The sequence below is a fragment of the Xenia sp. Carnegie-2017 genome, unplaced genomic scaffold (genome assembly GCF_021976095.1).
Source record: "Xenia sp. Carnegie-2017 unplaced genomic scaffold, XeniaSp_v1 HiC_scaffold_25, whole genome shotgun sequence".
NCBI classification, from domain to species: domain Eukaryota; kingdom Metazoa; phylum Cnidaria; class Anthozoa; order Malacalcyonacea; family Xeniidae; genus Xenia; species Xenia sp. Carnegie-2017.
In genome coordinates, this window is record NW_025813488.1 from 7,777,626 (window position 1) to 7,793,856 (window position 16,231).

The 16,231-nt window shown below is 37.0% G+C and overlaps 1 protein-coding gene and 1 long non-coding RNA gene across 2 annotated transcripts; both read right to left on the reverse strand.

The window, feature by feature from the left end:
* Positions 1 to 50: 50 nt before the first annotated feature.
* On the reverse strand, positions 51 to 3,882 carry LOC124452800. The gene is made up of 9 exons (XM_047003416.1): positions 3,543 to 3,882; positions 3,044 to 3,375; positions 2,798 to 2,958; positions 2,539 to 2,716; positions 2,250 to 2,347; positions 1,662 to 1,896; positions 1,503 to 1,587; positions 1,222 to 1,267; positions 51 to 743 (listed from the first exon to the last, which is right to left on the reverse strand). The coding sequence occupies exons 2-9, from the start codon at positions 3,159 to 3,161 to the stop codon at positions 582 to 584; spliced, it is 1,083 nt and encodes a 360-aa protein (XP_046859372.1). The 5' UTR covers positions 3,162 to 3,375; positions 3,543 to 3,882; the 3' UTR covers positions 51 to 581.
* A 755-nt stretch (positions 3,883 to 4,637) lies between these two features.
* LOC124453036 lies at positions 4,638 to 14,413 on the reverse strand. Its single transcript, XR_006950933.1, has 10 exons — positions 13,925 to 14,413; positions 12,649 to 12,975; positions 12,408 to 12,561; positions 10,891 to 11,066; positions 10,016 to 10,118; positions 9,019 to 9,240; positions 8,403 to 8,544; positions 8,297 to 8,333; positions 8,101 to 8,206; positions 4,638 to 7,585 (listed from the first exon to the last, which is right to left on the reverse strand). It is a non-coding gene; the product is annotated as an uncharacterized LOC124453036 (long non-coding RNA).
* Between the last annotated feature and the right edge of the window lie 1,818 nt (positions 14,414 to 16,231).

A 16,231-nucleotide genomic window follows, 5' to 3' on the forward strand; every position in this document is an offset into this window, starting at 1 on the left:
GTTCAAGGATAAAGCAAAATTCGGTCAAATAATAACTATCATAGCAAAAGTGATTTTACCATCCAGACCACTTGCTCAATTATGAAATTAAAAAAATAAAAACATTATTTACAGTTCAGTTCGGTCCTTGCGGAAAAACATTTTCTCCCGGCCTCGGAAGCGTCCCTTAAGGCTGATTTCCATTCAGTGCAAATTTTCGCGCGATCGACTTTTTGGGATCATGTTCTTTTGAATTGTGTGCGGCAGTGTGAAACTGTTACGGTCGAGAGCTTACGATTGAAAAGAAAGTGATCTCAAATAGTCGCGCGCGCGGCAAGTTGCTCTGACTGGATTGGCCTTTAGCCTTCTGACACCTCGTGAAAATAGTTTACAATGCGGACCTTCACCAGCCGGTAAATACAAATATGTTTCTATTTACCGTAGAAATGAAAGTGACTAATCGAGTAATTACGAGCGGTAAACTTAACCTTTCTATGCAAACGTGAGAATGTTTTATCCAACATGGTGGCAAGAAGGCGAGGATTGTATCACGTGAATTTAATGTGACGCATTTCATGCTCGAGCTTATTTTGGACGAGTTGTTACTTTGCGTCAGCGGTGGTTACCATGGGATTACTGACCACAACAGACGGGTCCCTGCGGATGTTGGAGTTACTGTCAAGATTGACGTTGTCGAGTTTGATTACATCGTACTCTGTGTTGGGTGAATCATTCACGGGATAACGATACGACGCTTCAAATTTCTGCAGAAAAATACAATCATCGTCAACGATACGATTGGGATTATTTTCCAAAACAATTCCCCCCCCCCTTGTTATACTTGCTTGACACAAACAGTCAAACACAATAATACATTTACTCAAAATGATGAGTTAGATAATTTTTTGTTACTTGTCCAAGTGTGATGGTGAAGACCATTTGAAATTGGACATAATGAAATTAAAACGATGAAACGCGTGCGCTGATTGGTCTATAGCCGTGTTTGCATTAGCCCGATGTGAGCTCAACCAATCAAATCAATCAATCAATGAGAATCAATTATGAATTTATTGTAAAAGAAAAATTGAAACGTTTCTGATGGAACTCTCGAAAAGATGAAACCCTCGACCTTCAGTCTCGGGCTTGCACTGATCTGCTCTCGAGTTCTACCAGAGGTCTGCTTGGTTTGCATAAGCCCGTGCAAACACAGTAAACATCTTTTACTTTTAATTAAAAACTTACAGGCGATAACGTTTCGAGAGGGTCGATCAACTTCCGCCGTTGATGTCTAAAGAAAAAATTTGCCAGTATTTTAAAAATTCCTAGATGTACATTTATTTGGAAAAACTAATGAGCCAAGCAGAATGCACGGCTTTAACGTTTAATAATTCTTCGATGTACATTTCCAGCCACCCTCCTCCCAATTTGCTTCCGACGACGTGCCTGGATGCTAAACAACCATCGAACAATAGACTCCTGACAACATAGTCATTTCATGTGGCAGAACGATATTAAAAAATTACCTTCGCAAGACAAAAATAATGAACCCAGTAACAACGACGATAGACATGATCACTGACAATATAATCACTAAGTAATTTTTCCACGCTAAATATTACAAAAGAAAAATACAGCACACAATTGAAAGGATTCAAAAATGCAGGTGCACCATCACAACTTACAAGTAATTTTTTTCAATATCGCCGCAATGCGGACTGTGTTGCTGACTGCACTGCAGTCCACCGTGTTACATGACGTCATGAATACGTCATAATCCTCATCCGTGGTTGCATTCTCAATTACAGCCTGCGTTTCTGAGCCATTTACGAGAAGTTGGTCATACGTGTCGTTGTTGGCAGTCTTGTAGTATATCATGTTTCGTATAATTTTCCCATTTGTGCTTGCAGGAGGTGGAAGCTGCAGTGACATAATGTATATGGTTGAAAACAATGAATGGTGGGTGTTGTGATGAAATACTGTCATGGTTTGAGGCCAAGGGCATTCAGATTACTTTAGGAGCATGTTTCACAATTATTTTACACATAAAGTGAATGTTTATCGACAAGGACTCTCTACAGTTTATGGAAATTATAATACTAAAGTTTGTAATACTGAAGGTAAATGAGCAATATCACCAACCACTTTTCTTATAAAAATTAACTGACTATTTTCAAAAATATAGAGTTGCCACATTCCCACACACCTTTGCTAGTTATGTCATAGGTAGTATGTTAGAAAAAACATCTATGAATATGAACATGATATGGTACCTTGTACAACACGATAATACTTCGTTTATTACCATTGACAATTGAATGGCATACATGTGAGCTGTTACCACAGAGAATCACAGGAGCTGAGGAAGGGGCTGAGAGAGAGAGAAAGAGAAATCACATTAGTAGAATCATTCAGTGCCCACGCACTGCAAATCATCATGCAATATCTAATATACTGGTGAATCAGAGTTGCCTCACAGTAGTTAAGCAAAGAGTTGACAGGCAATAGCCAGAAAAAGTGTATTTTCTTTATCACATATTATTAATCTGTTTCTCTCCCAACCTTGCTCCGAAGTCACAATATTTTTACATGTTTCTTCGGATTCTAAACTAGTAACCATATTCACAACAACAAGACAGCAACAGTATTTGGTAATGGCTGACAAACTTCTTGCATCAACGAAGTAACTTAAATATGGCAATTCAGTCCTATACACATCTCCAACTTTCATTCGAATGACCTAGAAAATTATCAAAAGCAAGGATTGGCCATTGTTAGACAACACCTCTATAGAATGAAAAATGACATTAATTGCAATTGCCTTAGCATAAGGATCAGATGACTGACACTGAAGAAGATAAGTATATGCAGCATTTTGGTTAAGATACACATCATCCTCTTTCAATGGTATCCACTTTATAGTCAAACCATGCTGCGAATTGGTTGTGACGTTTAGCTCCAATACAGATTTTGGTATTTGACCTGGAAAACAAAATATATTAGTCGGTCTAAACAGGAGAGAAGGGGATTGGATGGTTTGGGGGTGGAATTTTCCACTCAGACCTACCAAGTTTGGTGGTTACATAAGTGGCAACCTCGCTTGGTGGTACACTGCCACTGTCATTGACTTTACCAATGTACCCATTCATTTTAATTGAGTGACAACAAAATCTATCTTGCAACATGTCTGACTGCCTTTACTTGCACAGTTTGTTATCATCTTGTATACGGGACAAATTGAGAAATGTAGTACTGAACATTTCATCATTTCAAGTCTTTTATATTTTGCTTGCTCCGATACATTGCAGCACAGGTATAAAGCTCGATTCACGCTTGAGTCGTACGTAATCTTCAAAAGATTTCGTTCAATATATTTGAACTTTGGCTTATCAGCACAACCTACGAAATTCACATGATTATTATTACGAAATTTTCATTCATCTACGTCTCATAAAACGCAAAACAATGAACACTGCCTCTGCCTTTATAATGTATGCTTTGCACATAACCGACCACGAGGTGCTTTCTATTGCATATTCAACAACATAACAGTCACCACTACAAACCTTTGCAAGCAAACATGGCTAAGACAAAAATCATTAAAAATTTCGAAGTCATCTTGAACTCCAAGAAAAATTGCTTAAGTTGCACCAACGGAAAAATCGCACTTTCTTCGAAAAGCTATGACTTCCGCAGTCGTCCTTCCAAATGTCCGATTTCGAAACCAATGTTAAATTCACAAATACAAGACGATAAGTTACAACACCTTGAGTATGAGCATGCTGCTGCAGTCAGCCTGTTTAAAAGCAAGGAGAGCGAATAAACAAACATTTAAACTGAAAGCAATAACTAAAAAGTTTCGAAACTGTTTAAGGGAACTCCCAAATGTAAACACATCACATGATGTTATTTCCTCTTAAATTTTTAATAGCATATTTTGGTGTCAAGTGTTATCGATATAGGACCCTAATTAGTGTACGGAATTACCCAGATTTACCATATCCTGTCATGGTTCAAGGTGGTCTCACACTCCTGGGCAACCCAGAATTCAGACAAATGACAATTTTATCATGTATAATCTCTAAAAGAAAGGACAGTTCCAGATTCAAGATCAGACGAAGGTGAAGTTTTCTTTTATAAATATTATTTCAGTATTTTTGGATGCTAACTCTAGCAACGGCTGTAAGACCGGATACAGTATTTTATTCTGAAAGTGATGCAAGAATTAGAAAGGTCGTAATTCAACAACATTTTCATGGACTAGCTATAACATTATACGAAATCCCTCTCTGGTTTCGACCACACAAACACAATCCTCAAAACAATGTAACACATTTACACGTTTTATTGGTGTCTTAAATTGCTTTAAAAAATTCATTAAATACTCATCGCGTCAAATCAAAGTGCTTAGTGGGTAAATTTTTGAAACATAATGCCTCGAAAGTACAGCTGTAGGCTTGTAGCCTGTAGGCAACAGGAATACTTATTTTCGTGATCGAAATTTGTCTTTCTTTTGTTTCATGACGTCACGAATGGGACATGACCACTGAACAACTCAAAAAACGGCAAAACATGCGTTGGCTTCGCTTCACTGAAAATTCCGCACGCGAGAATGCATTATTTTTTACCAGCTGAAATAATACAAAGTTGAACACATAGAATCATAATATTCCCAATGTTTTATTGTTTCTGTACGCTATCAACGAAAAACTACACCAAGTGTGTAACATCACTAGGTTTATACATGTTAAAAACAGCGAACTGAGTCAGTTGCTCCAAGGTTGATAAGAGACATTCAGAAATGACACATGTGGCAAACTACGATTTTGCTAGATATACAATTGTCTTGGGTACTTGTACCCGAGAAATTCTTCGATTCCAAAACAATGACGTGTTAGTCGAGTTCGGAAATGAGCTGTTTTACAAGCGTTAAAAACCTCTATATATAACCATTTTAATTTGATAAAGTTGTCTACGAGTGTCAAATTCAGGAATAAGTTCAGCAACCTCGGAACAACTGCTTCCTAAAATATGAGCCATCGTCCAACAAAACATTTGATCATCTATATTTGCAAGCATTTCTTACTATATCTAAAAGTTTTTAAAAAAATTCTGCCACGTAATTTAATTATGTTATAATATAGTAATGCATGCAGTAGCTGAGATTTCTTTCCTTGAACAAATCAAAAAAACTATCAGGTCACATAATGATGTAACAGACAAGCTCATTGGGTAACATTGTGGTTGAGCCTAGTGACGTCACAATGTATTTCTGATAATTTCGACGATTGTTATCACAAAGCAATAAAAATACCAGGTACGCATACTCTTAATTATAATAACATATAAAACTACAATAAAAAGCTAGTTTCAAGGACTTGCTCATTTTGAAAACTAGATGCAGGGCAAAGGACGATGCCTGCCTGAGCTTTTACTCCTGCTTAGCAAATGTTTCAAGAAATCTACTTTCATTTCATTAAAAATTCATTCATTGTTTCATATTCATTGTTTCATATTCATTGTTTATGAAATGAGTGAACAAACTAAATATATTTGAGCAGCAGGAGTAAAGAAGCGGACAGATATCGACACAGGGTAGGATCATCGCAGAGAGACTTGAACTGAGCGTTTGCAAGTGACAAAATTTCCAAAACATTCTTATAAAATTTACCATAGGGTAGTTAAAGTAAAATGACTCCTACTCGGAGCTGGCAGTGGTTGACATTGTAGGTCAATTCAATAAGAAACCGTCTCAAGTGCGTTGAAAACACCTTCTAGAAACCAAGTCAATTGGTACTTATTAACTGTAATATGAAGAGTCTGTTTGCTCTCGGCGTCCCACATCCACAGTTCCAAGTCCCCAACGTAGAGCATACGTGTCCATTGAATTCTCGCGTATGTTTTATATTATGGCAAAAAGATAATATCTTATCTTGTGTCAAATCAATGAAATTTCGTCAATTTTTGATGCGAATTGCAAACAATTTGATGATCATTTCTCTCTATAAGGTATTTGCATCGGTAGCCATGTTGGAGGAAAGTCTCATATAGTGAAAAGAATTCATGATAATTTCATGCTCTGTTGAGCATCGGTACGTTGATGTAGGCTCCAACATGGCTGCCATGACGTCACATGCAAACACTCTATATGCTAAAGTTGGCCGAAGCTGACGTGGAAAAAAATGACTGGAACTTAATCGTTAAAAAAAAAAAATGACGTTAAAAGAGCGCATGTTTATTGAAGGATCATCTCAAGAAGGCGGACATCATCTTTCAAAACATGCGTTCCTGGGCTAGTAAGTACAAACGTCAAAACCTGTATGCTTCCACAACGTGAGAAAACAAGAAGTTTAGACTGCAACTTAACCTTAACGTACCAAACAGACAATACAATGTTTAAATGTATCAATAATGAGATTAGCAACTGTTAAACCACACTGACTGTCTGTTGTTTAAATGTGTTTGTAGTTTAGATGAATCTGTTTTTTGAAATTTGCGTTAGAGGATGTTCTGATACACGAAAAATTTCTTTAGAATTCATATTAATAAACACGTAGAATAATGTTTCATTAACACATTTTGACGTTTGTACAACCAGGCCCGTGGTTCACGGTTTCTACCATTACCACAGATTATGTATCGAAGCATGCAATTACGACTTCCGGCTACATCATGTGAGTCGTAAACAATTCCTTTGTTAATAAATGCTGTTGAGACATGCCATGTTGCGCCTTTACAATCAGGATGTATTTCAACGCGTGCTTAAAACTAAAATGATAGCTTTAAATACGGGACCGTAGAATGGAAGTTAAAATACATCTAGTTCATAAAAACGCAACATGTGGCATTGCCAACGAATAAATCAGATTATATATTTTATCATTACTAGCATTGATTATTTCCCTTTTTATCAAAAAAAACAACATCCGACATGACGTGTGTGACGTAAATACATATACGTAGAAGTACAGAGCAAACGTTGTTGGGCAATCGACAAGAGTCGAAAAACCTCACTTAAACGTTTTTGTCAGTTATATTTTGAAAATATTTCTAAACGTAGAAGCTCAACACATTGTTGAGTAACGATTAAAATCTTTTCGGTTAGCCAAAAGACATATGTCATGTTGAGCAAATTTTGGTATATTCATGAATGATGTTGGACCTGTGTTGTGCAATTACACTTCACACAAACATTTCTCGCAAATTGGTATGTGTTTTGGAAGTGTGCGAGGATTATTCTTCCTGACATGAAAAAAGCCCATGTCGGCTCAGGAAGATGAATCCTCAATTCCACACACTTGGCAACAACATCTCTTCATACGTACGTTCATCACGGTTGTTGCTACAACATACATGTGGATGTTTCTTGATAAACTGTGAAAATTTCAACTTCTATAACAAAACAGTATGAACATAATATATACTACCTACACCGTAGTTGTACCTGGGCATCATCAAAGGTCCTTTCGCATCCCAGCTGTTTCACCGACGTCATCACTTCCCATACTTTGCCTGGATTCGTCGAACGTTGACGAGGAACTCGTCACAATGCTGCTATCCGTTGATTTATTCTCGTCATACGATAGCCTGCCATTGGACTGCGACTTGGCTAAACATCGCAAGAAAAAAAGCATGATCATGTATCGTTACATGTTTGTAGATGTCGATCGTCAAGATTAGTAAAGTCCTGAGAAGGACTGTTGGTGTTGGTGTTGATGTTGACTGACTCTTCGACATCCTCCGCAGTAATCACTTGACTATGAAGATGACTACCACAAAAGATGACGAAACATCAGTCAACATCAACACCAATACCAACACATATAATCTTCTCAAGACTTCATTAACTTGGTCAGATATGTCGCTTGGAAATTCTTAGTAGTATTTCGAACTTATTTTTTTTATTTTAATATTTCTTCGTGCTCATTAAATTGAGCTTAACAAACTCTAATCACCTACAGAAATTTGATTGGAGGCTTTTGCGCATGCTCGTATGTGCAGTCTTCACCATCCCGTACTTCTTATACATAGATACGCATATTGCTCGCTGATCGCTTCATTATGATTTAAAAACAATCTTTCTTTGCATAAAAGATAGCAAAAAATACAAAAACAATTACGTACCGAGATATGCTCCGATTGGCGGATCGTTCACCATAAGAAAATCATAATCGACATGATTCATCAACAGATTATCAGCTGTACCAGAACGACCAGTGGATTTTTCAGGCTGGTGACAAACGACACGAAAGAAATATTAAAATAATAAAACAAAGTCGAAGAGGATAAATTCAGCAATATGTTACAAAAACGAACTCACCGGTTGTAGCACAGGCAAAGTCGCAGGCTTGGAAAGTCTAAAATAGTAAAAGTAAAAAACATGTTAACTGACAGCAGCAGGATGATACACTAATCAATGTACAAACTTTTTCGACTTTATGTAACAGCACGAAAATATCACGACGAGTATAAGAACTCCAATCACTGTTGCAGTTGTAATTACAGCTAATCTTGTCCGATCCATGTTATCATCTTCTTTGACGGAAGTTGGGGAAACTGTTGGCTCATCTATAACAACCAATTTGAACGACACAATTAAATGTCAGTGTTGCGTCATTGATACGTACGTAACTGATATGTTCATTCAATAATTTCTAGTCCAGAAGTCAATTCGTGCAGAATGTTTTTTGTGAATGACTTCCTTCCTCCATCCCAGTTCTAAAACCCCATCCACCGCAGTTCTAAAATCCCATCCACCACAGTTCTAAAATCCCATCCATCCCAATTTTAAAACCCCATCCACCCCAGTTCTAAAACCCCATCCACCGCAGTTCTAAAATCCCATCCACCCAGTTCTAAACCCCATCCACCCCAGTTCTAAAATCCCATCCACCCCAGTTCTAAAACCCCATTAACCCCAGTTCTAAAATCCCATCCACCCCAGTTCTAAAACCCCCATTAACCCCAGTTCTAAAATCCCATCCACCCCAGTTCTAAAAGAAATTGCCTTCCGTGTTGCTCTGTGATAAGTAATTAGTTCACCTTCAAATATCACCAGATATTTGCTTGTTGGACCATCTCCACCATCCGAAAAAATGTCAGTTGAATGTAATACTTTGCATCACGTTTTAGATTCATTAAAGTCCAGTTGGTTCTTGTCGCGCTGACATTAAACACTTCGGTGGCGTTCTTTTCCTTGCTCTCGACGTTCACCGCCACTTTAATGACGGTGGGGAGTCCATGCCAAAACTTTTTGTCCGGTAGCTAAGAAATGATATTGTGAACGTTCTGCAAACTGTGGACAACAACACGTTTATATTACTATGTTAAATAACGGTTGGCTGTTACAAGTGACAAAGCTCCTTCGGTTTTCGCTCCTGCTTTGCGTAGCTATATTTTTCTGCTTGATTATTTTTGTGCTTGGATAAGAAGACTACTAAAACTGAGATGATAACCATGCTGAAGAATTTGTGTAGCAAATGTAGAAATTCAGGCCAGTTTCACCAATGCTCGGGAGAAGAAAAATCAAAAGATATCGCATGCATTTACAGTGAAAGCACCGAAGAAGCTCCATCAAGTATTACAAAGACAGAAGTAAGGGTTAACTGCGATGCCTTTCGCATGACCAAGAGGCTAAGCAGGTTAAATAATAGAAACATGGCAAATAGAGAAACGGTAATCCTTCAAAATATTTGAGATAAGAAAAGGATGTATGTAGCATGGACGAACATGGACTTCATTTAAGTTTATCAATGATCGCCATCTTGAGATGGAAGGAGAGTCTTAAAATGATGTGAAACCCTGACAACAAAGGACCCCGAATTAACGTTTCTATCTAACAACACGTCAATGAAGGTCTGGCTAATTACTTTTTTATTTCGGGAAACGGTAACAGCTTCTATTTGGTATAGGCAGGATCTGATGCCATCATTCAATTTCCAAACAGGTAAGAGCTGTTTGCATGATCGGGCCTAGCCATAACCGTCTATTTAGAGCGAATCGTTTTATCTTATTATCCACATTACAACCATTTACGTACCTGCCAAAGTAATGTAACATTGCGATGAGTTTCGTTCTTTTCTTCCTTACAGCTTTCATCTCTCCGGGCACTCCACAAAGAATCTTTAAAGGTTTGGATGGCTCTAACAAACGACGACAAACAATTGCCAGTTAAACGCTAATGCATATCAAACTTGGCACAGAACAAACAGTGTAGAAAATCACAACATACATCAGAAAATTCAAAAAACATAATTGTCAGTCTTGCCAACACATTAAAATGATCGTGCTGAAGTAGAGTATTCGATTTAATCAATAACCTGCCCTTTTTGCGGTTTACTTCTGTACTATGTAAATTTAAGAACACTAGAACAATTCGTGTGTTTAAAAATTTATTGTTTAACAGTGTAAGACCACAGAAAAATTTGAAAAGCAGGAATGAATAAGCGGGTACATTACACCCCTGCCACAAGTCCCTATACCCAGTTTTCATGATTTGACAACTTAACGGATGACAACAATGACACATTAGATAATTCCACTGACAGATTAAAACACAAAATTATAATCCAAGAATGTTTAACTTTTGACGAATAATATTTTGCTCATATGATTGACAAATCTAGTGCAAACAAGAAATACACGTGCATACGCAAGACGATTTTATTATTTAAGATGTGGCAGACTTGGCAATTACGCTTTCAATATATGTACAGTTCACCAGTTGAAACCGCTATTGAAATCTGCACGTTTTGCTTGTCAAAAAACACCAAAAGTTTGGGACAGTAACCACCTGATCGTATGGTATCTACTTCGCCCAAAATTTGTCTGACGCGTGCCACATAGCCCAGATATCAAACAACAATATTTTGTACAACAATAAATTGCTTATGAATCAAAATTCAACTATACCACCTTTAGAAGCTAGCCGTTTTCGGATACATCTGTCCGGCGATAGTTTGGATCTGACAACTGTTTTTTTACCCACGCCAATTTGTGCATTGACACAGAACTCATAAAGCTTGAAAGCATGATCCAGAGGCAGCACAACAAGTGCTTGAGACTCTTCGACGGGATCTCCTCTTTTCCAACTAGAAAATACGAATTCACAAAATGAGAACAACAATTATGCAATTATCAAATAGACAAATCCATATGCTTAAAAACATGTCATTTCCTGAAAAAACCTTTATGGTTATGAAACCAAGAAAGAGTAACTAAAAGTAGTCACTGTAGTCCACTGATTTGAGATATACAGTACTTGAATGGGCTTGACTATGGAAGTAGTCACATAAATACTGATGCATGGTACAAAAGTTATTGCAATTAAAAACTGTCCTCCCAGACAATAAAAAAGCTAGAGCTAAGAAACTTTTGCCTGATAATCATAGGTGTATGGAACAGGGGGAGGGGGGAAGCTTCCCCCACAAAAAATATAGTTTAAAGATTGAAAAGTTGGGCAAATGTCAGCCAAGAATACGGAGGAACCTTTTTTGTAAGTTGGGGGAAATATTTACTGCCTCCACAGAAATGATACCTCAAACATACACCTATGGCCAGATTTGATAAATGACATTTATCATGTCATTTTAATTGTTATTGGATCATCAACTCATTATGTACCACTAACTAATCAATACGATCAATTGATAATCTTTAGGTTGATGGAACTGATGTGATATTCAGAAAAGTGAAAATGTTGTTGCCTTTTCTTCTGATTGGTGTTGTAGAAAACAAATATGATCAGGAAATAAATTTAACAACAGAAGGAATATTTATTAAAGAATCTGTTATCAAAGTAACTCTGGCCAACACAGTTCTTGACAAGCAAAATAACAAAATATCACACAATTATTTCATGGTTCCTGTGTTTGGATAGCCTGATTTGCCCCACTTTTTGATCAACATTCGTAAAGTGTTTGAAAAAGTTAAAGTATAAAAGTTAAATTCTCTTAAATTGCAATGCTTAATTTTCTCAAGCAAACAAAGCTGTAAAATTTTGTAAACAACAAAGTGAAAAACACTACAAAGTCAAAATACAACATGGTTAGTGCCTTTAGCAGTTTAGCAAAATCACCAATGTTGATTTAAGTTCACATTTACATTCCCAAAAATGCATTCAAAATAAACTTTGCCAAAAAAATCATCTTCATTTTCAGACACATCCCAAAATCACACTAATGCGTTTTAAATTTACGTGAGTGGATGGCGTGATCCAAATCCAAGGGCGAAACTAGAACGCTAATTGGGGATATTCATATATGCAGCTCTGCCTTCCTGACTTCTTTTGAAATTAACATTGCAAACAAAAGAAATCAGCAGGACTGAGCTGAATATATGAATATATACCCCCCAATTAACGTTATAGTTTTGCCCTGTCCAAAACACAGACATCTAGCAATCATAGCATGTATTTTATAACATATTCTTACCAGAATGGAATTTGTTGAGTTTATAATCTCCTTGACAACATAGAAATAACGAATATGATCATGGTTATGCTTGAGTGACTTGTGTTTCCATGTCAATGAAAGGCCTCCTTGTTTTCAACTACCTGAAGATTACTCACAGGACGTGCTCTAGAATCTATGGAAAAATAATTCCATAGAATCAACTCATGAAAGACAAAATGACTGTAAATTGATTTTCACAGCATTGGTAGTTGGTCAATACCTTTAATGGTCACATTTAATTTCAAATATTTCACCTCCACTGGACAGCCCGGCGCTGTAATTTCAAACTTTGCTTCAACATCTTCCCCTAAGGTAATGCTGTTACGTGAAATAGTGCAGATTATTCCATTTACTTTAAATGGGTAGTTGCGGCAATTTGTCAAAAGAGCCATTTTGGGACATATTGGATAATGAACAAGGTGATGCATGTCAGAAGGCAAATTGGTTCCTCCACAAGCCTCTACTTTATATGAAGCATTTGGAATGACTCCAGACCATGCTACTTCCGCTATTTGATCATACCATATAATAAGTTCAACATTTGATCCTAAAACATAATAGATATATCTGTTAAAAATCCATGCATGCAAACACCTGCTAGTTCCATATCCTCTATCATGCAATTTCCTTGAGGCAAAATACACCTTGTAGGACACAAATGGCTTTTCCACAAAAACAGTAATCCTTGTCAAAAGGCAATCATTGAGCCTGACAAACATGCACTAGCATTGCTAACCTAATTTTATTTTCACTCACTATGAAAACAATAGCCGAAAGCCATATTCTAAAATTTAAATAGGACGACTAAACATTGAAGTTGGTTAAGCCACTTCAGGCAATTTTCAGAACATTAGTATTATTCACTTTTTTTGAGATTGATTGTTTTTAAAAGGAAAGATACAAATAACACAATTTTGGAAATGGCAAGAAATGGCATGAATTTCATACAATGATTAAATGCCATATGTAAATCATCATCAAGTCAAAATATGCTAATCATAATCACACCATGCAAAACCCATCAATAACAGCTATATATGTATGGCATGCTTTAAACATTAGTACAAAGGTTGCCAGCCCCAAGGGCGCACTTTGTAATCATCTTTTGAAATTATGAAATTGTCATTGTTTGCATGATGCCCCAATGCTACATGAATAAATTAAATGCAACAAATGCGATGTTCTGTGAGTGAAAGTGTGACAAATAAGTTCACTTCACTTAGACAAGAATGAAAAATATTAATTAGCATGGCATTGGCACTCATATTACATGAGCACTTGTTGTGTATATTCTTAAATTCCTTAAACAATGCCAAGAGAAACATCCTTACAGGCCAAGAGAAAGCCAATCTATATTTCATAAAATTAACGAACAACGCAATGATGCGTAAATTTTGGATATTTCTGTTAACATTATCACATTCACTTAAATATCTTTTTGGTTCAACATTTTCACAAAATACATTATACAGTGGTGAATAACACACTAAACCAACCTTTCATGGCGTTGCAATCACTGGCAATTGTAACATTGAGTCCGACAAGACACCATGAGATAAACAGCAGAAGTATTGAACGGTCCTCGGGCGCAAGCATTTTGATTTTTTTTACCGTAGATTTCAGCTTCTTTAATAAACAATCCGCTGCTGCGCCCCGTGTGTTTGTCTTTGTGTCGCGTTAGATATAATCGCGTGACTAAATATTTGTAAAGTTGTCAGTCGGCAATCAGGGTGAAACACGTAAATTTCGATTATATTTGCATTTGTCGGCACGAATGTCGGCGTGGTTTCAAAGTGTTGGTCTATATCGTTGCATGTTTTTTCGATGATGCTTGAATTTACCGTAGAAAAGAATTATTATTCATTCGAGTGTTTGATGAATGCTCCTCCTTCACCAACACTATAGCCTGACGAAGTATTCACATTGAAATATTTGGGTTTCCGTTGAGAATTGAGCAAAGCAAAATATTAATGAATGATTGACAGATATTTCGCTCATTAAAACATTATGCAACAGAAACAATAACTTTGTGCGTGACCGGGTAAAAGGACCCGAGGCATTTCTCGTTCCTCTAACTCTGGGCGGTATACGTTCTGGAGTGTCATTATCAATCGATGGCCACATCGTTGTTGGTCTGTTGACTTTGCGATTTTCATACTTTTTCTTGAATTTTTCAATGATTATTTTTTTGAGAAATTTGACCTTCGCATTTTTATAAGATTCTCCACAACTTCCATAATACTAAATCGTTCTTGCTTGTCGCAATTCTTACTACGTATGATATTGCTTCCCCCAAGCGGAAGACTTATTCATAGCAAATTGTTTCGACCCCCTGCGCCTGGATCATCACGTTGTAGTCGTGCAGGGGCTTAAGACTTCACTGAAGGAAAACTAAGAATGATCCAAACCCGGTCTCCGAACTTCGATGTTGAACTCTCGGAACCACACCTCATCGCAAAATGCTCTCGCAAAATTTCACTTATCGCAAAATGCTCTCGCAAAATTTCACTCATCGCAAAATGCTCTCGCTGCGAGCTTGCGAGTCTGTTCGCGCGATCAAAACACTTTGTTCAAATAATTTAACTATGCTGCAAGTCATGGTAAGCTCCGCTGCGAGTAACTCGCAGGCACTCGCAGCGAGCTTGCGAGTACGTTTTGCGACGAATGGAAAAGAGCCTTTACACGCGTTGTTTTGTTATTTTCTTTGTGAAAATTAAAAAAGGAGAATATTTGATGAAAAACGAAGACAATAATACCAACCATGCACCAAAAACCTATTCGATAATTTAAAACAACAAGTCTCAGTTAACCAATGAAGACGGCAAGCAAATTACATGAACGAAAACTTTTTATTGAGAACTTACATAGTGCATCTTAGAAGATATCACAACCGCAGCAAACTCACCCGTGGTTCTGGCTTGCCTGAATGCTGTAAACGAAAACAATAGGATATGAAAAGACTTTAATGATTCAGCCTGAATGGAAAGCAAGCCAGTGAAAAAATCTAACGAACCTATTCTTGAAATGAAGCCAAATTTGTGGACCGCCATTTTGAAATTTGCAAATGATACAATTCTAGTCTGCAAGAAAACAATTCTCGGGTGGAAGGATTTTTCCAAATCTCTAAGATGAGCACTTGCCACGAAAAACATCAGATAAAATGAATACACAAAGTCAACTGAACATAAAATCATTACGGAAAATGACACGAGCAATTCTCCTTACCTGACTTGGCGACATTTACCGACACGATTTTGATGAAAGATTTGCAAACAACGGAAGTTTTGTTAGATTGTCTTTCTTCAGCTTCCGACCTTCAGCAATTAGTAATTAACCTCCAACCCAGGTAAAATGAATTTACTAATGATTATGCCTTAATTTCATCAATTTGTGTAACAGTAACCATCCTAGATAAAGCGCTGGTATTAACATCAAGCTCTGACTCACTATTCGCCATTCGCCATTCGCTGGCTGAGAATTCTTCTGTCATTTCAATCAATACATTTCAAAGATTTCAACGTTAATTCAAAGATTTCTGAGTTCTGTCGGCACTGAAGGACATTCCTTAGTTTATGATGATTGACATTTATTGGAAGAGTTTTAGAAGTGGGCTGTTTTTATGATAGTGATGTACCATCACGATTATTGAGTTAGTATCCTTACTGCGATTAGAGTGAGAGCGAACGCTTGCGCACGGTGACTGTATTCAAAACGGTATATATCTGTGAGTTGTCGAGGGCTACGATCTAAAAGCGGATGCGAATTCTCGGCAGTTCTAATTTTGTGAAGAATATGGAACCATA

What these genes read in the sequence shown, in the direction of transcription:
- LOC124452800 (XM_047003416.1), bottom strand. Translation starts at nt 3,161, where the DNA reads ATGTTGCAAGATAGATTTTGTTGTCACTCAATTAAAATGAATGGGTAC. An exon ending in GTATTATCGTGTTGTACAAG is followed by an intron (nt 1,897 to 2,249) that starts GTACCATATCAT and finishes ATGTCACTGCAG; the next exon opens with CTTCCACCTCCTGCAAGCAC. An exon ending in GATATTGAAAAAAATTACTT is followed by an intron (nt 1,588 to 1,661) that starts GTAAGTTGTGAT and finishes TGTAATATTTAG; the next exon opens with CGTGGAAAAATTACTTAGTG.